Source organism: Somniosus microcephalus, chromosome 15, assembly GCF_052327205.1.
Source record: "Somniosus microcephalus isolate GS21.2 chromosome 15, FLI_Smic_1.0, whole genome shotgun sequence".
NCBI classification, from domain to species: Eukaryota; Metazoa; Chordata; class Chondrichthyes; order Squaliformes; family Somniosidae; genus Somniosus; species Somniosus microcephalus.
Window position 1 is genome coordinate 41010310 of NC_141001.1, and position 22319 is coordinate 41032628.

At 48.6% G+C, this 22319-nt stretch overlaps 1 protein-coding gene across 1 annotated transcript in view; it reads right to left on the reverse strand.

Annotated features, from left to right (window-relative positions):
• Positions 1 to 22319, reverse strand: part of ptpn5 (protein tyrosine phosphatase non-receptor type 5) — a 113811-nt gene that overhangs the window by 46860 nt on the left and 44632 nt on the right. Inside the window, exon 4 of the mRNA XM_086007663.1 lies at positions 13465 to 13560. Coding sequence (XP_085863789.1) covers positions 13465 to 13560 — 96 coding nt within the window. The remainder of the gene's footprint in view (positions 1 to 13464; positions 13561 to 22319) is intronic.

Genomic DNA, 22319 nt, shown 5'->3' on the forward strand with positions numbered 1-22319 from the left:
AAACCCCATTCCAGAGGTGGAAGGCCAGTGTATCCTGTCGTGTATTAATTGCGAGTTTGACACCAGTCAATACGGTAATGTAATGTGTGAGTTTAACACCAGTTAATACGGTAATGTAATGTGCATTGCATTATGGGAATTACCCGGAAAGCAGTAGTCAGCCATTTTACCAATAAAGTAAAGATCACAGTTAGAAGCCTGTCTGCCTGACTCTGATTTAATTCGACGTATCTACATGCTCGATTGAATGCATTAAAGCATAGATACAACATTGGCAACGAGGATAACGAAAGGAATCATTTTAGATAAGTAGTTGCCCAAGTTTTAGTTAGCTAGGATGGAGAAGACCGGCATTCAAAATTTTGCTTGCTTCACCGAGCCAGCCACGTTGGGTCCAAGATGGACGAGGTGGTTAACACCTTTTGAGCTTTATGCCGACGGCAAAGGACTCATTATCGATGGTACTTCTACAGCTGCCACAAAGCAGAGGAGAAGAGCTCGACTTCTACACCTAGCAGGACCAGATGTCCAGGATATCTTTTCGACTCTACCAGACACAGGAGAGCCAGCAGACTACACGGCAGCGGTTAATGCTTTGAATCACTACTTCGTGCCCCAGGTCAACGCAGCATTTGCTAGACAGACTTTTCATAAATTGTCCCAGAAGACAGGTGAGACTGTGCAACAATTTGCTACTCGCTTGCGGCAGGCTGCTAAAGACTGCTTTTGGGGGGGGATGCGGATAATCAAATAAGAGACGCTATCCTGAGTAGGTGCACGTCAGCCTATGTGCGGAGGAAATTGCTAGAGGAAGGGTATGGTCTAACGCTCGCCCGCGCGTTACAATTGGCCTCACAATGTGAAAACGTCGAGGAGCAGATGTCAGCCATGTCATGTACAGAGACGGCGGAGACACTGTTCGTCATGTTACACAGAAAAGAGGGTATTATGCGAAAAGCTCGACAGAGAAACCAACGGGAAATGGCGATAGGAACGAAAGGAAATGTTACAGATGTGGACACACAGACCACATGGGCAGAGATCCGAAATGCCCAGCACGCGGACAAACGTGTCATAAGTGCAAGGGAAAGGATAATTTCTCCAAAGTATGCCGCACATAGGGTACAAAGAAACACAGTGTGAACAATGTAGAGGAACAAAATAACTGTGCATTTGCTGTTACTGGAAATAATGTGACAGAGAGACTTACCTTTTGTGTGGGGGGAGTAAACCTGAGAATGTTAATTGATTCAGGTGCAACTAATAATGTGATAGATGAGAACACATGGGAAGGATTAAAGTCAGAACACATTATGTGTCAGTCACATGTCCCTAAGACAGAGAGAAAGTTATTCTCTTATGCTTCTAGCCGACCACTGTCAGTTAAAGGTGTATTCACATGTGGGATTACAATAGGTAAGAGAACTGAGCAGGCGGAGTTCATTGTGGTTAAAGGCCAGGGAGAGCCGTTGCTAGGAAGGGAGACAGCCATGAAACTGGGAGTTTTAAAAATAGGCGCAGATGTCTCAGCTGTGGTAGATGTAAGACAGCTACTAGAACAGCGGTATCCAAAGGTGTTCCAGGGAGTAGGAAGGCTGAACACAAAACAGATCAGTTTGTATATCGACCCACAAGTGAAGCCTGTGGCCCAGCCACTCAAGCGTATAACATTCAACTTAAGGGGGGCAGTGGAGGCCAAAATAAAACAATTGAGGGACATGGACATTATCAAACCTGTAACTGGTCCCACCCCATGGATAAATCCTGTGGTTATTGTACCAAAAGTGGATAAGGATGTAAGGTTATGCCTAGACATGAGACGAGCAAACCAGGCAATAGTGAGGAAACGATATCCAATCCCCACCGTTGATGAGATACTCCAAGGTATGAACGGCTCGACGGTGTTTAGTAAGCTAGACCTGAAATGGGGTTATCACCAGCTAGAACTGACCCCTGAGTCACGAGAAATCACAACGTTTGCAGTACATAATGGAGTATACAGGTACAAGAGGCTGATATTCGGTGTATCTTCAGCTAGTGAGCAATATCAGCACGAGATAGCTAATGCCTTAGCTGGAATAGAGGGTGTTGAAAACATCTCAGACGACATTATCGTGCATGCACACGACCAGGAAACGCACGACAGACGCCTGCACGCTGTCATGACCAGACTAATGGAAAGTGGACTGACACTAATTTCAGAGAAGTGCCAATTCAACATGAACCGATTGATTTTCATGGGAATCCTGTTGTCTGAAAAGGGCATCGGACCAACAGCAGAGAGAGTGCAAGCGGTGGCAGAAGCTCGGGAACCAGAGAATGCTACAGAGGTGAGGAGTTTCTTGGGACTCGTTGGGTACAGTAGCAGATGCATCCCGCAGTTTGCAACGCTATCAGAGCCACTGCGACGCCTGACGAGAAAAGACACACCGTTTAAATTTGGATCACAACAGAGACATTCATTCAGTGCGCTCAAGGAAGAGTTGGCCAGAGCCGGCACTTTAGCATATTTTGATAAGGACGCACCAACCAAGGTGATAGCAGATGCCAGTCCTGTAGGTTTAGGCACAGTACTAGTTCAGGACCAACAGGGACAAGAGGTGCCAATATGCTATGTAAGTCATAGTTTAACAGACTGTGAGAGGAAATACTCTCAAACAGAGAGAGAGGCCTTAGCTCTTGTATGGGCTTGTGAGAGGCTGCATCCATATGTGTACGGTCGAAAATTTAACTTGGTAACTGACCATAAGCCATTACAAGTGATATACGGCCCACACTCTAAACCCTGTGCCCGTATAGAGAGATGGGTACTTAGATTACAGCCGTACGATTTTAAGGTGATACACATTGCAGGCAAGCAAAACATTGCAGACCCACTGTCACGCTTGCTGGGGGAGACAGCAAAACAGGAGAGACATTCTTATGGCTCAGATGAATATGTGAGATTTGTAGCTGTGAGTGCGACACCAAAAGCACTCACTACTAGAGAGGTGGAGGAAGCCTCTGCTACCGACCCAGAGCTCATTGAGGTACAGAAGGCAATCACAAACGGACATTTTGAGAACTGTAAAGCTTATGCAGCAATTGCAAACGAGCTGTGCGTAGTGGGGTACCTAGTTCTTCGGGGAACACGCATTCTGCTACCCACAGTGTTACACGCACGAGCCCTGGTGTTAGCACATGAAGGACACTTGGGAATAGTTGGAACAAAGCAACATCTCAGAACCAAGGTTTGGTGGCCTGGCATGGACAAGGCAGCTGAAAAACACTAAAGCGTGCCACAGCTGTCAGATAGTCGCCAGACCCGACCCACCTGAACCGTTGAGACCAACACCATTACCGGAGGGCCCCTGGCAGGATGTAGCTATAGACTTACTGGGACCCTTGCCATCCAACCACTCCATTCTTGTGGTAGTTGATTATTATAGTCGCTACTATGAATACGACATCATGACCTCCACAACAACAGAGAAGGTTATTGATAGTTTAGAGTCAATCTTCAGCCATCATGGTTTGCCAATCACCTGCAAATCTGATAATGGTCCCCAATTCAGATCTGAATTAGTCAAAGAATACTGTGAAAACAACGGGATCAAACACCTGAAAACGACAGCAAAATGGGCTCAGGCTAACGGAGAAGTCGAGCGCCAGAATGCATCGCTGATGAAGAGACTCAGAATTGCTCAGTCAGAAGGACTAGATTGGAAACGTGAACTTTGAAAATATGTGACTGTGTACAGGAGCATTGACCATGCCACGACAGGAAAGAGCCCGGCAGAGCTGCTCTTTAAATGGAAAATGAGAGGAAAGCTGCCAGACATCACAGAGTCGCGCGCAGACATGGAAGTACGTGACCGGGACGCAGAACAAAAAGGCAAGTCCAAACTGTACGCAGATGAACAGCGGAGAACACAATACTCAGAGGTGGAAGTTGGCGACATGGTGCTGGTACGGCAGGACAAAGTGGACAAGTTCACCACTCCTTTTAATGCCACACCCCACAAAGTTTTGAGTAAAACAGGGAGACAAGTAGTAGTAGAATCTCCAGACGGAGCACGCTACTCGAGAAACACTACGTTTGTGAAGAAATACAGAACCAATGGACCAAAGGAGACACTCCATGAGCAGGAGGAAACACAAGGGACTGAGGACAGTATAGTAGACCCTGAGACACATACCACTGTGACACAGGCAATACCCACTGACACCAACATGTCAGACATACCCAATACAGCCAGACCTCAAAGGGTTAAAAGAAAACCCCAAAGACTGTCTGATTATGTCACAACATAAACTGTGTGAGAACTGCATGGGTGATGTTAAATGTTTAAACCTGGGAATTATTTAGTTGTGTGGTAAGACACAAGTTTGTAAAAAGTTTATAAATCAAATAAGTTATGCAGTGTTATTGTAAGCAACTGTTTGTAAACTGCAAGTTTGTTTCCAAGGAAAAGGGGGATGTCGTGTATTGATTTCGAGTTTGACACCAGTCAATACGGTAATGTAATGTGCGAGTTTAACACCAGTTAATACGGTAATGTAATGTGCATTGCATTATGGGAATTACCCAGGAAAGCAGCAGTCAGCCATTTTACCAATAAAGTAAAGATCACAGTTAGAAGCCTGTCTGCCTGACTCTGATTTAATTCGACGTATCTACATGCTTGATTGAACGCATTAAAGCATAGATACAACATATCCAATTCATGGTGTACCTGACTTGAAAGTGCTTAATGCTGAGATCAAGGCCTGAATTAAAAAGTGTTCCATTTCTCTGCACGAATATCCCTCACCTTAACAAGCACTATATCAATATTGATCTGACTTTGTATCTATAGTCAAGTACAAGAAGTTGCCTGATTGCACCCTCCAACCTCAGAGTGTTTGTAAGATTGATAGTGCATGAAATTAGTTAGGAAGGCTGGCAGTAAGTAATGCAATCCTGAATTTTCCTGAGGTTATCCCGATCCCCTGCTGTAACTTTGGTGGATGATCCGCACAAACCCGAGAGAAATACTATGGCCAGAATTTTCCCATCAAAAAATGGGTGGGTTTGGGGCATGGGGGCAGTTAAATTGTTAGAAATGTGAATCCCGATCTGATCCCGCCTCCAACCCACCCACTTCCGTTTTTCCCGGAGGCAGGATGGGGGCGGGACGGGGTCGGGCAGCCAACCCAGCCAGGAGGTGGAACATTAATTAAATATGGTAATGAGGCTGGAAGCCTCTATTTTCGCCTCCATTTTATTTTTAACTGCCTGGGGACAGGTTTCACAGGATTCGTGAAACCCGGCAGTTAAACAGAGGCGGATACTGCTGCATCCAGGAGGTAAGTGGCTTTATACCTACGTCCTGGATCCAGGGTCCCTGCCATACCCACCCCCCGCGATCGGACACCCCACCACGAGGCCTCCGATTACCTTCCCCAGGCCTCCCCCTCCGCTCCTCAATGATGATGATGGGGCCGGCCATGATCCTCCAGTGGCCGGCCCTGATCCTCTGGCACCCCGTCGATCCCCGGCCAAACCCCCCGCCGTGATCTCCGACACCCCCCCCCATCCCCGATTTTCCCACCCGCGATCCCCACTTGCCTGTCGATCCCCTGCCGATCCTGCAAACCACCCCCCCATCCTCTCTTTCCCCCCCCTCCCAATCGCTGACCCCCCTCCCGCCGATCCCCGACTCCCCTCCCGCGATCCCTCCCCCGGACAGACGCCTCGCAACTGAGGCCTACCTGCCTGCAGCCAGCCAACCTCTCGAGCTGGCTGGCTGCGGGCGGGAACCCGAGGCCTCGCATTCAAATTAGGCCCTGCTGGTAAAACCCTTCCGGGTTTCCTGCCCGCCTTGGACCCACCTCCCCGAACAAAATTCCAGCCTATAAATGGCCATTTTTAGCTGTTTCTTCTGGGGTTCCACCAATCTTCTGCCAAAATTATAGCAGCAAATCAGGAGAACCCCCACGGAAATTTCAGGCATACCCTTTGAAGCTCTGAAGTTTTTCTTCACTTATTATTGATGTTGTGTCTGTGTATAATAAGACACAGACTGCAGGAGAACGGTACAACAGGTGTTTACTCAACGTGGCTCACACTGGAACTGATCTGTACAGATTACTACTCAGTGTTATATACAGGTGTGGTCACTGCCGGTACTGCAGTATACATGAGCTGTAAAAGATAGTTCCCCCCTTAAAGGTACATACATTACAATTCCTCCCCTTTTAGATTAACAGTACCCTAACACTCATTTAACAATTAAATATCAAACTAATTACAATTAACACTTTTAACATGCAACATTAGCTGAAAATAGTCTATTTATATATTCAGTCTTTGGGGAGGCTTCCTGACCCTTTCTGGATAGCGCCTTTCCCGAGTGTCTTGCTCTTGCTGCGGAGGCGATTCTGGCCCCCTGTCGTCGGTTGGTTCATCAGCTTCCGATGCTACTGTTTCTGGGGTAGATGCGACCTGTACGTCGGGTTCATCACCAGGTACATATGGGCAAGGCATGGGGTTGACTTGTTCCTGTGACTCTAGGATCTGGTCAGCATGGCGTCTCATGATGTTCTCCCCAACGTCCACTGTGTATATTAGTGGGCCCTGCTGTGTGCATGTCGTTCCTGGCTGCCATTTTTCTGTTCGGTAGTCGCGGGCCAAGACTGGTTGCCCTACATTGAAGCTCCTTGTTGGCTTCTCATGGATGTGCTGGAATTGCTTACTCTCAACATCTCTTCGTACATTTGGTCTGAGCAAATCCAAGCGAGATCTTAACCTTCGGTTAAAGAACATCATGGCTGGGGCCTGGTTGGTGACTGCATGTGTCGCATTCCGGTAGCCGAACAGGAAATTGTCCACCTTGTGCTGCAGCGGAATGTTGTCATTGTACATAGCCTTTATTGCCTTCTTAAAGGTTTGTACGAACCTCTCAGCCAATCCATTTGTGGCTAGATGATACGGCGCGGATGTGTAATGCCTTACCCCATTCTTTTTCAAGAACCTCCGGAACTCTTCAGACACAAACTGTGGTCCGTTGTCGGAGCAAATCTGTTCTGGCAAGCCATTCTTGGCAAAAATGGTCCGTAGGACTGCAATAGTTTTCTCCGTGGTGGTGGAGGATATTTTGATGACCTCAGGCCATTTCGAGTGCGCATCCACGGCTATTAAAAACATTGGCCTAGAAATTGGGTTGTGGGCTCGCCAGGGCTGTAGCGCCAGAAATTTTGCGCCAGCGTTAATGCGGCAGCGCCCGACGAAAATTCGGTTGCACCGGCCCCAGACGGCGGCGGGCGCTAAAGGAGGGTTTTAGCGCCTGAAAACGGGTGTTGAATTGGGTTTCCCGGCGCTAATCCCCCGCTGCGGCACCCGATGCGGTGCGGCAGGCTGGGGAACTGCAGGCCTCCTCCTTCTGTTAAGGAGGAGCTGCCTGCAGCCGGCAACTGTCCGGCGGATTCCCCCGACATCTGAGCCCGGCACCTCGGGGAAGTGCCGGGCTCGCAGCACACACTCATCAGGGCCGCGGGGGGGGTGATGCAGGAGTCCGGGAAGGGAGGTGCGGGCAGGCGGCCGCCGGGAACGCGGCCGGTCGCCGCTCCACCTTTATGCGCCGGCGCAAAGGCGTGTAAGAACACTTTTCACATTCGTTAGTTGCGCCTGCCACGGGCGAGGCGGGCGCAACTGAATTTGGGCTTGGGGCCGGGTTACCACGGCAACCGGGACGCTGCACACATCGATGACGTCATCGGTGCCGGCGCAGCGCTACCGGCTAACGCCGATGGTAAGGCCCAAGTCAATTTGCAAAATGGCTATAAGTCCGGCGCAAGGCCCTCTAGCGCCACTAATTGGGCGCTAAGCCCACTCAATTTCTAGGCCATTGAGTCCATGAATGGACCAGCAAAATCAATATGCACCCGTTGCCATGGAGATGAGGGCCACTCCCATGGGTGTAGAGGGGCCTGTGGTGGTGCATTTTGGACTTTCTGGCATCCTGAGTAGCTCTTGGTCAGGTCCTCGATTTGTTTATTGATTCCTGGTCACCACACATAAGCCCTGGCTAGGCTTTTCATTTTTACCCCTCCCAGATGACCCTCATGAAGCTCATTGAGCAATCTATCCCTTAACTTGGGTGGAATTACCACTCGGGATGCACACATCAAGGTCCCCCAGCACACTGACAGCTGTTCTCTCCTTGTCGAGAATGCTGGCAACAGTGAGTCGCCATGTGCTGGCCATCCCTTCACCGTCAAATCATATACCCGAGACAGTGTCGGGTCATTTCTGGTTTCCTTTTCGATACAAGCGTTAGTTACCGGTAGGTATTCAACTATAGTCGAATGGAATATTTCGATAGGATCCACTGCTGGTGCTTCCTCCGCAGTAGGCAGTGGCAGGCGTGATAGCCCATCAGCATTTCCATGCTGTTTCGTGCCCTTATATTCAATCTCATAGTGGTGCGCCCCTAGAAAAAGTGACCATCTTTGTAGTCGTTGCGCGGTCATCACCGGAACGCCCTTCTTCGGATTAAAAATGGAGACAAGAGGCTGGTGATCAGTCAGCAAGGTGAATTTCTGCCCGTGGAGATAGTGATTGAACTTTTTCACTCCCCACACTAGGCTGAGGGTAATGTCGGGTTGTAATGGGCCAATACCTCTTTCGATGTGATTAGTGTTTTGCTCTTCTGGAAAGCTCGTCTACATTCGTCACTCCACTTCCATGGCACCCCAGTTTGCAGTAGGGTGTTCAGTGGGTGTAGTATTGTAGACAAATTTGGCAGGAACTTATGGTAGTAGTTTACCAGCCCGAGGAACGACCTCAGTTGTGACACATTTTCCGGTGCTGGAGCCTTGACTACTGCCTCAATCTTCTCTGGGGACTTATGTAACCCCTCTTTATCGGTAACGTGGCCACAATACGAGATCTGTTTTCTAAAAAACTCGCATTTGGGGCGGTTAGCTCAGAGCCCATATTCCTGCAATCTAGTGAGCACCTGCTCCAGGTTGGCAAGGTGATCACTGTCATTTTCGCCCGTGACCAGGATGTCGTCCAAATAACACTGGGTCCCTGGGATCCCTTGCAGGACTTGTTCCATTGCCCTCTGCCAAATAACCAGAGCTGATGCTACCCCGAATACCAGCCGGTTGTATTGGTAGAGACCTTTATGGGTGTTGATTGTGAGGTATTTTTTTGATGCTTCTTCTCCCTCCATTTGCAGATACGCCTGGGCCAGATCAATCTTAGTGAAGCATTTCCCTCCAGATAGCGAGGCGAAAATATCTTCAATCCGCGGAAGTGGATATTGTATGGTGTGAAGGACCGGGTTCACTGTTACCTTAAAGTCCCCACAGATGCGAACCTTCCTTGGTTCCCCAGGCGTGCTGCTCAACGACTTTTTCATCACAGGGACGATGGGTGTAGCCCACTCGCTCCAGTCTACCTTGGACAGTACACCTGAACGTTCCAGACTCTCCAGCTCTGCTTCGACGGCTGGGCGGATCGCATAAGGTACCGGTCTGGCCTTAAAAAATTTTGGGCTTGCGTTTTCTTCAATTTTAATCGTCGCTGTCATGCCTTTTAGTGTTCTGAGTCCTTGCTGGAAGACTTCTTTCGCGTCAGTTAGGATCTTTGACAGTCGCCCAGGTGTGACGTCGTCATCCTTTTTGTCAGCCACAGTCAGTGCCTGTATGGAATGCCAATCCAGTTGTATTTTCCGGATCCATTCACGTCCCAGTAATGGTGGTCCTCCATCTTGCAATACATACAGGTCTAGTTTTGGTGTTTCCTTACCGTTATATATAACGGTCACCCTTATTTTTCCTTTGGGGTAGACTTTTTGCCCCGTGTACGTCTTCAAAATAATTTTTGTGTCTCTCAAGGGTATGTGTGAGAATAGCCGCGCGTAGTCCCATCGGTTTATGACTGTTAGGGCTGATCCTGTGTCCAATTCCATCTTTACCTGGACTCCTGCTATCTTGAGAGTGACCCAAATGGTTCGGTGATCCTCCGTTGTGATCACATTATGTAGTTTCAGACAACTCAGTTCCCTGCTTTCGGAGTCATTATCACTCTTTTGTTCGTCTGAACTATTCTCCGTCATCTTATGTCCCTTCTTGTATTTTTCTTTGGTAGGTTTCTTATTGCTGGTTTTCTTTCCCGACCTGCAGACTCGTGCTATGTGTCCTACTTTTCCACACTGTCTGCACACTTTGTCTTTGAACCAGCAATCATTCTGGTCGTGTGTTGTTCTGCCGCAACGATAGCACTTCTCTGTTCTATATGACATTTCGTTTGTGCCATATTCTTGCGGTCTCTGTTGTATCTCTGCAGCGCCCCGTGCTGCTGCTTCATATGATACCGCAATGCTGAAAGCCTTTTTCAGCGTAAGGTCCTTTTCAGATAAAAGCCGTTTCTGGGTTCCTTCACTTTGAAGCCCACACACAAACTTGTCCCTTAAGGTATCTGCCAGTCCTGCTCCAAACTGGCAGTGTTTCGATAGTTTGCGCAGTTCTGTTAAGTAATCAGCATTGCTTTCATCCTTATGCTGGTTCCGTTTGTGAAACTTGAATCTTTCTGCTATCAGCAGCGGTGTGGGGTTTAAATGTTCCTGTAGTATCGTTACTATGTCTTCAAAACTCTTTTCTATTGGCTTCGTTGGGGTTACTAGATTTCGTAATAAACCATACGTCTTTGCACCCATTAAATTTAACAATACCGACGCTTTCTTGTCATCTGACACCTCATTTGCCTTGCAGTATACCTCTATTCGTTCGACATATGTAGGCCAATCTTAGACTTCATTGTCAAATGCGGTGATACTGCCACTCTTCGGCATTTTAGGTGTAGTTTAAAATGGCATCTCCCAATGGCTTAAAATGGCGTCTCCCGCGCTTTCCTTCCTCCCCCGCTGCTGCCAACGCCGCTCCCGGCGGTTCTCATGGCAATGGTGGCGCCCTGTAGGTTTCGCGCGCTTCTCCTGCGCTGCTGCCAACGCCGCTCTCGGCGGTCCTCGTGGCAATGGCGGCGCCTCGTGGGTTTCTGTGCATCTCTCTCTCCCTCTCTTCGACGCTGCTCGGCCCCTGAACACCGGCTGCGCCCTGTGCGCTCTGCCCTCTCTCTCTCCCGTCGACGCTGCTCGGCCCTTTGCTGTGCATCTCGGTCGGGCTCTAGCCTGCCGCTGTCCGGGAATGGTCTGCGCACTACCTGTTGCCAGCCCGTTTCGCTGGACCACCTCGACTGGAAAGCCAAGCCTGGCTCTCGACAGCCTCCCCTGCAATTCTCGAGTCTCTGCTGGATGACTGGGCGGTTGCCCGTGGTCGATGCCCGAGTCTCTGGCCTTGACCTCCAATCTACTGATCTCCAGGAACGAATCCCCGGGAGGTGATGCAGAGTTGCAGGTAGGTTCGAACTTGCCTTGTCGCCAATGTTGTGTCTGTGTATAATAAGACACAGACTGCAGGAGAACGGTACAACAGGTGTTTACTCAACATGGCTCACACTGGAACTGATCTGTACAGATTACTACTCAGTGTTATATACAGGTGTGGTCACTGCCGGTACTGCAGTATACATGAGCTGTAAAAGATAGTTCCCCCCTTAAAGGTATATACATTACAATTGACTGAACTGAATAACAAACATTTCTTGGTGTCAGAATTGGAAGTAACATGATCTGAATCTACCAGGATATTTTAATAGGAGATACTGAAGGAAATAAATATTTGAAACCAGGAAAGACAGCTTTTTACAGCTCCATGTGCTTTTCAATTAAATTCTCTAAACTTACTCTGAATGGATCAAATACAGATCCTGTACCCTTTTGTTGAGGATGTGGTGTATCTCTGCACTTTAACTAGAATGTGTAAATATAGGCCCTAGAAAAAAAGTCAAATCAGAGATAGAATAGTTCTTGAGATAACACCAACAACAACCTTTAATGATTGCCTTTAATGTAGAAAAATGTCCCAAGGTGCTTCATTGAGGCCTAATTAGAAATCAATGAATGCCAAGCCAAAGGAGATATTAGGAGGTGAACAAACGTTTTGTCAAAAAGGTGGGTTTTAAGAAGCAGCGGGAGGTGGAGAAGCAGAGAGGCTTAGGCAGGGAATTCCAGAGTATGCGCTCTAGGCAGCTGAAAGCAGAGTGGCCAATGGTGGGGCACAGTGGGAGGGAATGCACAAAAGGCCAGAGTCGGAGAAATGGAGAGTTTGGGGCAGAGGGTGTAGGTTGTAGGGCTGGAGGAGGTTACAGAGATAGGGAGAAGTGAGGCCATGAAAGGATTTAAACTCAAAGATGAGAATTATAAATTGGAGGTGGCTGGCGGGGGTGGGGTTGCAGGGGGAGATCCAGGAGCTAATGTAGATCAGCAAGGACAGGGATAATAGGTGAGTGAAACTTCGTGCAGGATTGAATTTGGGCAGCAGAGTTTTGGATCTGCTGACATTTACGGCAGGTAGAGGATGAGAGGATGGCCAGGAGAACATTGGAATAGTCAAGACTTGGAGATGAGAATGGCATGGATGAGGGTTTCAGCAACAGATGAACTGAGGTTGGGGGAGAGGTGGGCAATGTTGTGATATAGAGAATATGGGATCAGACACTCAGCATTGGTCAAAAAGAACACCAATGTGCAACCTGAAACAGTGGCCGGGGTGGGTAATGGAATCAGTGGCAAGAGTACAGAGTTTGTAGCAGGGGCTGAAAACTATGGTTTTGGTCTTGTCAATATTTAACTGGAGGAAATTGCAACACATCCCTGACTGGATATTGGATAAGCAGTCTGACAACAAAAAGGCAGTGAAAGGATTGAGAGAGGTGGTGAAAAGTTAGAGAGCCACGTCGTCAGCATACATGTGGAAACTGGCCCCATGTCTGGATGATAACGCCAAGGGGCAGCATGTAGATAAGGAAAAGGAGGGGGACAAGGACAGATCCTTGAGGGACTATACAAGTAACTGTGGGCAGAAAGAGAAGCCATGGAAACACTTTGATTAGATATGTAAGAGTGGAAGCAAGCAAGGGCAGTTCCGCTGAGCTGGAAAAGGGAGAAGCATTGAAGGCAGCCAACGAGGCCCCACAGTCTGGAATTCCCTCCCTACCCTCTCTAACCGTCTGTGCCTCTCCACCTCTCTTTCCTCTTTTAAGATCCTTAAAACCCACCTCTTTCTCTGGACTTTTCGTTGCCCCTTTTAATCATAGAATCTTACAGCACAGGAGACCATTTAGCCCATCATGCCTGTGCCAGCTCTTTGAAAGAAATATCCAATTAGTCCAACTCCCCTGCTCGTTCCCCTGAGCCCTCTGCAATTTTCTCCCCTTCAGTATTCATCCAATTCGGTTTTGAAAGTTACAATTGAATCTCCTTCTTTGATTTTCTTTGTAAATGCTGCAGTCTTTTCTAATTTGTTACTCACTGAACTTAATAACAAACCTTAGAAACGCAAGAAAATCACATTTTTTTTAAATGTTGAACTCACCCCAGAGCCTGTCAGCACTGTTCCCAGTATAGCTGTCGCCAGTAGAGGGCAGCAGCTCTCTGTATCCCACAGCCCCTGCTGCAGAGGCAAGAGATCCTGGGAGAGAAAAAAAGCCAAAATGACAGCTAACGATTTTTATACATTTTTGTTCAGTTTCTTACGTGAAGCTTCCTGTGATTCTCTTGATCAACATATGATACCTAGAGGATTGCTGTGTAATTGTTTGGCTGTGTTAGGAAGACAAACTACGTGGATGTACTCTAGACAGACAGATGAACCTGCAGTTTAAAGGTCAAGTTTATCGTCCCTATTCACTTTTCATGAAAAATGATTTTGTTTCTTCAGTGTCATTATGTGAAATTACTTTAAAGCCTTGGATTAAAATAACAAGGCTCAGCAGCCACCTGAGCCATTACTATAGTGATGGGAATTGCTTCTCCACATATAAGATGGTGGCAGTAGAGGTAATGCATGAACAACAAAGCTGAAGAGGATCAAAACTACATTCTTTCTTGAAAAATGAAAGCTCAGTCTGCAGATACCTGTCTTGATCTCCTGCCACAAACAGTACCAAACTCTTAATCCTGCAGCCAAATGTTACACTGTGGCTTCTGACACTGACTTGGGCAACTGCCTGTCTATTTTGGACCAATCAGTCTGGTTTTTGAGTTCACTCTTAGAAATTTCTAAATCAAAAAATATAAACCGAACAGGAAAAATCCCTATTTTAAAACAGAAGCCTTTCTTCTAATTTGTTTATGTCTCGTGATATGGAGGCACTGATTAATTATTGAAGCTTTCAATTCATTTTCATTATCAGCAGAGCAGGCATCATAGCCCAATTTTGTAACACTAGCAAAGTCAGAGCTGTATTCAGTTGTGGCACAGGGCACATCAGCAGCAGCAGCAAGGAGGCCTGGCCTCCGACAAACTTCCACAGAAGGCCCTTCCTTCATTTGAATTAGGCTCCTTGCAAATGGAAAATATGCACAGGGAGTCAGGCCAGGAAAATGATTAAATGAGAGTCAGACAATCCAACCCAGCAGCAACTCTTAAAGGTCCTGCTGGCCCTCAAGAGGCGATCCATTTTTGTTCTACCAATAAACCCTTTGCTGTGTATACAAATAGCTGTGAGGACTAAATGGGCAAAACTGCCTCATACACTGACAATGTCTTGGCGGTCCTGCTGCAGGAAGAACAGCAAAGTAGGGGGAGAAATCCACCTTCCTGTGAAAGCTGAGGTGCAAATAGCATGGAGGAGGTGACTGAACTAGTGAATGCAGTCTCCCAGTGAGTAAGAAGTTTCCTGATATCTGTAAAGGGACAAGTTAAGTTGATATTCCTTTCTATATGTGCGTTCTCTACTCCACGGAAGGTGTGGCCCGAACAGAAATGTCTATCTACTGAGCCTTTATGGGAAAAGCACGCAGCACTTTTCACACAACAGGAGGTGGAGAGCCTAATTGTCGCACACTGTAGGTAATACTTTGTAAGTACGAGTTCAAAGTTCAGCTCAATTGGGTACTGTCAGCAGAAACAACATGCCAACCCAGCTGCAAATTTCTGACTTGAGAAAGGAGCTGGTCTGGGCACAGGGGTGTGGTTTGGGGTGTTCAGCTAGATTCTGTATTTTGAAGTGGCTTCTGCTTGCAGGCCAAGGCTGCACGTAACCACAAGGAAATGGTCATAACCTTCAGCAGAAAACCATAGAAGGAATTGGCGAGGACAACAACAACAGTTTGCATTTATATAGCGCCTTTAATGTAGCAAAACCTCCCAAGGCGCTTAACATGTGTTATCAATAAAACATTTTGACACTGAGCCACAGAAGGAGATATTAGGACAGATGACCAAAAGCTTGGTCAAAGAGCTAGATCTTAAGGAGCATCTTAAAAGAGGAGAGAGAGGTAGAGCGCTGGAGAGCTTTAGGGAGGGAATTCCAGAGCTTAGGGCCAAGGCAGCTGAAAGCACGGCCGTCAGTGGTGGGACAATTAAAATCGCGGATGCGCAGGATGTCAGAATTGGAGGAGGAGATTTCAAAGGCTTTGAAAATTTGAAAACAAGGCTGCCAGACAGTTGCCAGGGAGAGGAATAGAAATGGTGGTCAGGGAATCGAGTTTGTGGTGGGGACCAAAGACAAAGGGGGGAATTTTAACATACATGAGCGAGTGGGTGCGGGTGGGGGATTAAATGGGGAAAAATTGGAAGCGTATAGGGAAGCCGGCTCCAACCTGCCGACTTCTGACTTTTACTCAAGCGGGACAAGGGGCGGGCAGCCAACCCACTCCCAGAAGGCAGGTTGGCACTTTAAATATGATAATAAGGCTGGAAGCCTAGGATTTCACCTGCTTTGCAGGTTTTACTGGGCCCGTCCGGGTTTCCCGGGCTTAGGGAGTCCCGGCAGCTACAACGAGGCAAAGACAGCCTCGGGGAGCACTCCTTGTGGGCCAGGAGGAGCAGGAGTGCTTTCTCTCAGCACTCCCCAAGCTTCCCCACCATCAGACCCCACCCCCATACAATCCCCCTCGCCCGGGATCGGATCCCCCTTGGGATCGGCCCCCCCTACCCCCGGGGGGCCGGGGATTGGATTCCCCAGGGCTCAGACCCTCACCCCGAGGTCAGGTGTTAGACCCTCCCCTGGGGTCAGGAATCGGACCCCGCCTCAGGGTTAGGGACCAGACCCCACCCCCAACCGGGTCAGGGATCAGACTACCCCCCGATCCCCCGGGGTCAGACTCCCTAGGGATCGGTTCCCCCGGGGTCGGGGTCGCCCCCTCCCCAGGATGGGACCCCCACCTCCACCCCAGGGCGGGGATCAGACCCATCTGGTCCTGTGGCCTCTCCTCCAGCGTTCCCCGTCCGACTGGAAGCCAAGCCTGTCAATCAGGCTAACTTCCGGGTGGGGAACCTGTCAGTGATGTCAGATGCATGCTGTGGAGTTAAAACTCCCCGCGGCACACCCCCACCAAGCTGCTCCCGGTGGGTCAAAAAGTTAAAAATTCCCCTCGATGACTTCAGTCTTCCCAATATTTAATTAGAGGAAATTTCTGCTCACCAATACTGGATGTCGGACAAGCATTGTGACATATTAGAGACAGTGGGCTCAAATTTCCAAGCCCCGTGGAGGCAGGTTTGGAGGCGGGAGTGGGGGGAAAATTGCAGAATCGAGGGGCATGAACCCTTCCTGCCCCAACCCGCCTCCATGCCCATTTCCTAGGAGACGGGTACCCGACCTGTGCTGGGAGCCGCCTCCCTGAGGCAGGAAGGGGATTAGTGCCAATTAACTGCCTGTTAACAGGCAGTTTTTGGCCTAATCCCTATTTTTAGCCCTGAAGTGTGGGCTGCCCAACGGCTCCAAACCACGCCAAGTTAGCGAGGCGGACCGTCGGGCTGAAGGGCTTGGAGGGTTCGAGATGTCCAGTGTTCAGGTGAGTGATGGGTGCATGAGTGCAGAGGGTAGTGTGTTTGGTGTGTGTAAAGTGTTTAAATAAGTTTTACTTACCTTTACTTACTAATGCAGGCTTCCTTCCTTCAGGTCTCGGGAGTCCCTCATCTCACCGGCACAGAAAGCAGAATGGCTGCAAGCTGTCAAAAGTTGCAGCATTCTGCTTTCTGTTCTGGAGAGATTTCTAACTGAGTCTGTGGAGAAGGACTCAAGTTAGAAGTCAGATTGTCAGTGTTTGACAGACACTGATATTTCATCTGTCAAAAGCTCTTGACAGATGAAATTTCAGTCTGTGACGTCACCTGTTGCCGGGTGGCCCTTAATTGGCCTGCTGAGCCCGCTGGGCGGGCTCAACATGGTCAATCAAGGTAAAATCGTGTGGGTTGGCCACAAATCGATGGAGGCGGGACTACAACCCAAACAGTGGGAGTCCCGCCTCTATCACGTCCCCATTGACAAAATCCAGCCCAGTGGATGGGTATAGAGAGGTGGTGGTGAGATAGAACTAATTGTTGTCAGTGTACATATGGAACCTGATGTGTTTTTGGAAGATGTCACCAAGGGGCAGCATGTAGATGAGAAATAGAAGAGGGCCAAGGATAGATCCTTGGGGGTCTCCAGAGGTAACGGTACAGGGAAGAGAAGCCATTGCAGTTGATCCACTGGCTATGATTCGATACATAAGAATGGAACCAGGAAAGGGCAACGCCACCCAGCTGGACGATGCAGGAGAGGCATTTGAGGAAGATGGCGTGGTCAACTGTGTCGAAGGCTGCAGATAGGTCGAAAAGGATGAAGATGGATAGTTTACCATGGTCACAGTCACGTAGAATATCATTTGTGTCTTTGATGAGGGCTGTTTCAGTACTGTGGTGGGGGCGGAATCCTGATTGGAGGGATTCAAACATGGAATTGCAGGAAAGATGGGCACGGATTTGGGAAGCGACAGAACGTTCAAGGACTTTGGAGAGGAAAGGGAGGTTGGAGATGGGGAAAGTTTGGAAGTGTGATTCCTCTACCTAGCAGTAGACTCTATTGCAATCCTTCCTACAGTCACTTTTTTTAATATTCCTTGCTGGGACTACACATGCTAAGCAATGCATGGTGCACAAAATGTGATATGATACTATCTCTATTTGAAGGCATTGTTTTGGGGATGCATTGTAAATATTTTTCCTTTTCTCTTCCTATGGGAGTTCTTCCCAACATGGGGAGGCGGTGGCGTAGTGGTTATGTCACCAGACTGGTAAGCCAGAGGCTCAGTCAAATGCTCTGAGGATATGGGTTCAAATCCCACCACGGCAGCTGGTGGAATTTAAATTCAATTTAATTCTGGAATTAAATGTTAGTCTTAGTAATGGCGACCATGATACCATTGTCGATTGTTGCAAAAACCCATCTGGTTCACTAATGTCCTTTAGGGAAGGAAATCTGCCGTCCTTACCTGGTCTGGCCTACATGTGACTCCAGACCCACAGCAATGTGGTTGACTCTTAATGGCCTAGCAAGCCACTCAGTTGTAAACAACCGCTACGAAAAACAATAAGAATAAAACCGGACGGATCACCCGGCATCAACCTCGGCACCGGAAACGACAACGGCAAACCCAGCCCTGTCGACCCTGCAAAGTCCTCCTTACCAACATCTGGGGGCTTGTGCCAAAATTGGGAGAGCTGTCCCACAGACTAGTCAAGCAACAGCCTGACACAGTCATAATTACCGAGTCATACCTTACAACCAATGTCCCAGACACCACCATCACCATCCCTGGGTATGTCCTGTCCCACCGACAGGACAGACCCACCAGAGGTGGTGGCACCGTGGTATACAGTCGGGAGGGAGTAGCCCTGGGAGTCCTCAACATTGACTCAGGACCCCATGAGGTCTCATGGCATCAAGTCAAACATGGGCAAGGAAACCTCCTGCTAATTACCACCTACCGCCCTCCCTCAGCTGATGAATCAGTACTCTTTCATGTTCAACACCAATTGGAAGAAGCACTGAGAGTAGCAAGGGCACAAAATGTCCTCTGGGTGGGGGACTTCAATGTCCATCACCAAGAGTGGCTCGGTAGCACCACAACTGACCGAGCTGGCCGAGTCCTAAAGGACATAGCTGCCAGACTGGGTCTGCGACAGGTGGTGAGGGAACCAACAAGAGGGAAAAAGCTACTTGATCTCGTCCTCACCAATCTACCTGTTGCAGATGCATCTGTCCATGACAGCATTGGTGGAAGTGACCACCGCACAGTCCTTGTGGAGACGAAGTCCCGTCTTCATGTTGAGGATACCCTCCACCGTGTTGTGAGGCACTACCACCGTGCTAAATGGGACAGATTTCGAACAGATCTGGCAACTCAAAACTGGGCATCCATGAGGCGCTGTGGGCCATCAGCAGCAGCAGAATTGTATTCAACCACAATCTGTAACCTCATGGCCCGGCATATCCCTCACTCTACCATTACCATCAAGCCAGGAGATCAACCCTGGTTTAACGAAGAGTGCAGGAGAGCATGCCGGGAACAGCACCAGGCATACCGAAAAATGAGGTGTCAACCTGGTGAGGCTACAACACAGGACTACTTGCATGCCAAACAACAGAAGCAACATGCGATAGACAGAGCTAAGCGATCTCACAACCATCGGATCAAATCAAAGCTCTGCAGTCCTGCCACATCCAGTCGTGAGTGGTGGTGGACAATTAAACAGTTAACAGGGGGAGGAGGCTCCAAAAATATCCCCATCCTCAATGATGGTGGAGCCCAGCACGTGAGTGCAAAAGACAAGGCTGAAGCATTTGCAACTATCTTCAGCCAGAAGTGCCGAGTGGATGATCCATCTCGGCCCCCTCCTGAGGTCCCCAGCATCACAGATGCCAGTCTTCAGCCCATTCAATTCACTCCACGTGATGTCAAGAAACGGCTGAAGACACTGGATACTGCAAAGGCTATGGGCCCTGACAACATTCCGGCAATAGTACTGAAGACTTGTGCTCCAGAACTAGCTGCGCCCCTAGCCAAGCTGTTCCAGTACAGCTACAACACTGGCATCTACCCGGCAATGTGGAAAATTGCCCAAGTATGTCCTGTCTACAAAAAGCAGGACAAATCCGACCCGGCCAATTACCATCCCATCAGTCTACTCTCAATCATCAGCAAAGTGATGGAAGGTGTCATCGACAGTGCTATCAAGCGGCACTTACTCAGCAATAACCTGCTAACTGACGCCCAGTTTGGGTTCCGCCAGGGCCACTCAGCTCCTGACCTCATTACAGCCTTGGTCCAAACATGGACAAAAGAGCTGAACTCAAGAGGTGAGGTGAGAGTGACTGCCCTTGACATCAAGGCAGCATTTGATCGAGTGTGGCATCAAGGAGCCCTAGCAAAACTGAAGTCAATGGGAATCAAGGGGAAAACTCTCCATTGGTTGGAATCATACCTAGCACAAAGGAAGTTGGCTGTGGTTGTTGGAGGTCATTCATCTCAATCACATGACATCACTGCAGGCGTTCCTCAGGGCAGTGTCCTAGGCCCAACCATCTTCAGCTGTTTTATCAATGACCTTCCCTCCATCATAAGGTCAGAAGTGGGGATGTTCGCTGATGATTGCACTGTTCAGCACCATTCGAGACTTGTCAGATACTGACGCAGTCCGTGTCCATATGCAGCAAGACCTGGACAACATTCAGACTTGGGCTGACAAGTGGCAAGTAACATTCGCACCACACAAGTGCCAGGCAATGACCATCTCCAACAAGCGAGACTCTAACCATCTCCCCTTGACATTCAATGGCATTACCATCGCTGAACCCCCCACTATCAACATCCTGGGGGTTACCATTGATCAGAAACTGAACTGGACCAGCCATATAAATACTGTGGCTACAAGAGCAGGCCAGAGGCTGGGAATTCTGCGGCGAGTGTCTCACCTCCTGACTCCCCAAAGCCTTTCCACCATCTACAAGGCACAAGTCAGGAGTGTGATGGAATACTCTCCACTTGCCTGGATGAGTGCAGCTCCAACAACACTCAAGAAGCTCGACACCATTCAGGATAAAGCAGCCCGCTTGATTGGCACTCCATCCACCACCTTCAACATTCACTCCCTCCACCACCGGCGCACTGTGGCTGCAGTGTGTACCATCTACAAGATGCACTGCAGCAACTCGCCAAAGCTCCTCCAACAGCACCTTCCAAACCCGCGACCTCTACCACTTAGAAGGACAAGGGCAGCAGACGCATGGGAACATCACCACCTACAAGTTCCCCTCCAAGCCACACACCATTCTGACTTGGACCTGTATCGCCGTTCCTTCACTGTCGCTGGGCCAAAATCCTGGAACTCCCTTCCTAACAGCATTGTGGGTGTACCTACACCATATGGACTGCAGCGGTTCAAGAAGGCGGCTCACCACCATCTTCTCAAGGGCAATTAGGGATGGGCACTAAATGCAGGCCTAGCCAGCGACGCCCACATCTCATCAATGAATTAAAAAAATGTTTTAAAAAGAAATGACTCCACAGACTCTAGCACATCACAGCAGCTGAGTCAAGCACTTACCTTGCTCCAGCATCAGTGCAGCGACTAGCACCTTGGAAAATTTAGGGAGAGAGTTTGAGGAAAGGAGCTCTGGATGATTCGCAACTCACAAGTGAGGAGAAGCAAGTGGAGGCGGCAGGAGAGGAAGGAGATAAATCAAGCCAGGCTGCAAGACCATGCCATATGTCAGTTGTATGGGGAAGTGTTAGGCATAGCAAATGACATAGCTCAACCACTGCCTCCACAGTGAAGTGGACGATCTGAAGGTCTTCTGTGACATACCCAGGTGGTAATGGTGTGGTCTATAAATACCAAACATTGGGTATTGGCAGCAGTGATCATACCACTTGAGGTGTCATAGAATCATAGAAAGTTACAGCACAGAAGGAGGCCATTCGACCCGTCATGCCTGTGCTGGCTCTTTGAAAGAGCAGTTGTGCTTTGTCCCACCCCCCCGTTTATTGTCCATAACTCTGTAAGGTCCTCATCTTTAAGAACCCGTCCAACTCCTTTTAAAATTACCTATGGAATCAACTTCCACCACCTTTTCAGGTAGAGCGTTCCAGATCCCGACAACTCTCTTGAGTGAAAAAAATTCTCCTCATCTCCCCTCTAGATCTTTTGGCAATGATTTTAAATCTACGACCTCTGGTTATTGACCCACTCGCCAGAGGGAATAGTTTTTTTCTATCTACTCTATCAAAACCTCTCATCATGTTAAAAACCTCTATTAAGTCACCTCTTAACCTTCTCTTTTCCAAGGAGAACAGTCCTAACTTTTTCAACCTCTCCTCATAACTGAAGTCCTTCATCCCTAGTAACATCCTGGTGAACCTCTTCTGTAACCTTTTTAAGGCCTTTATATCATTCCT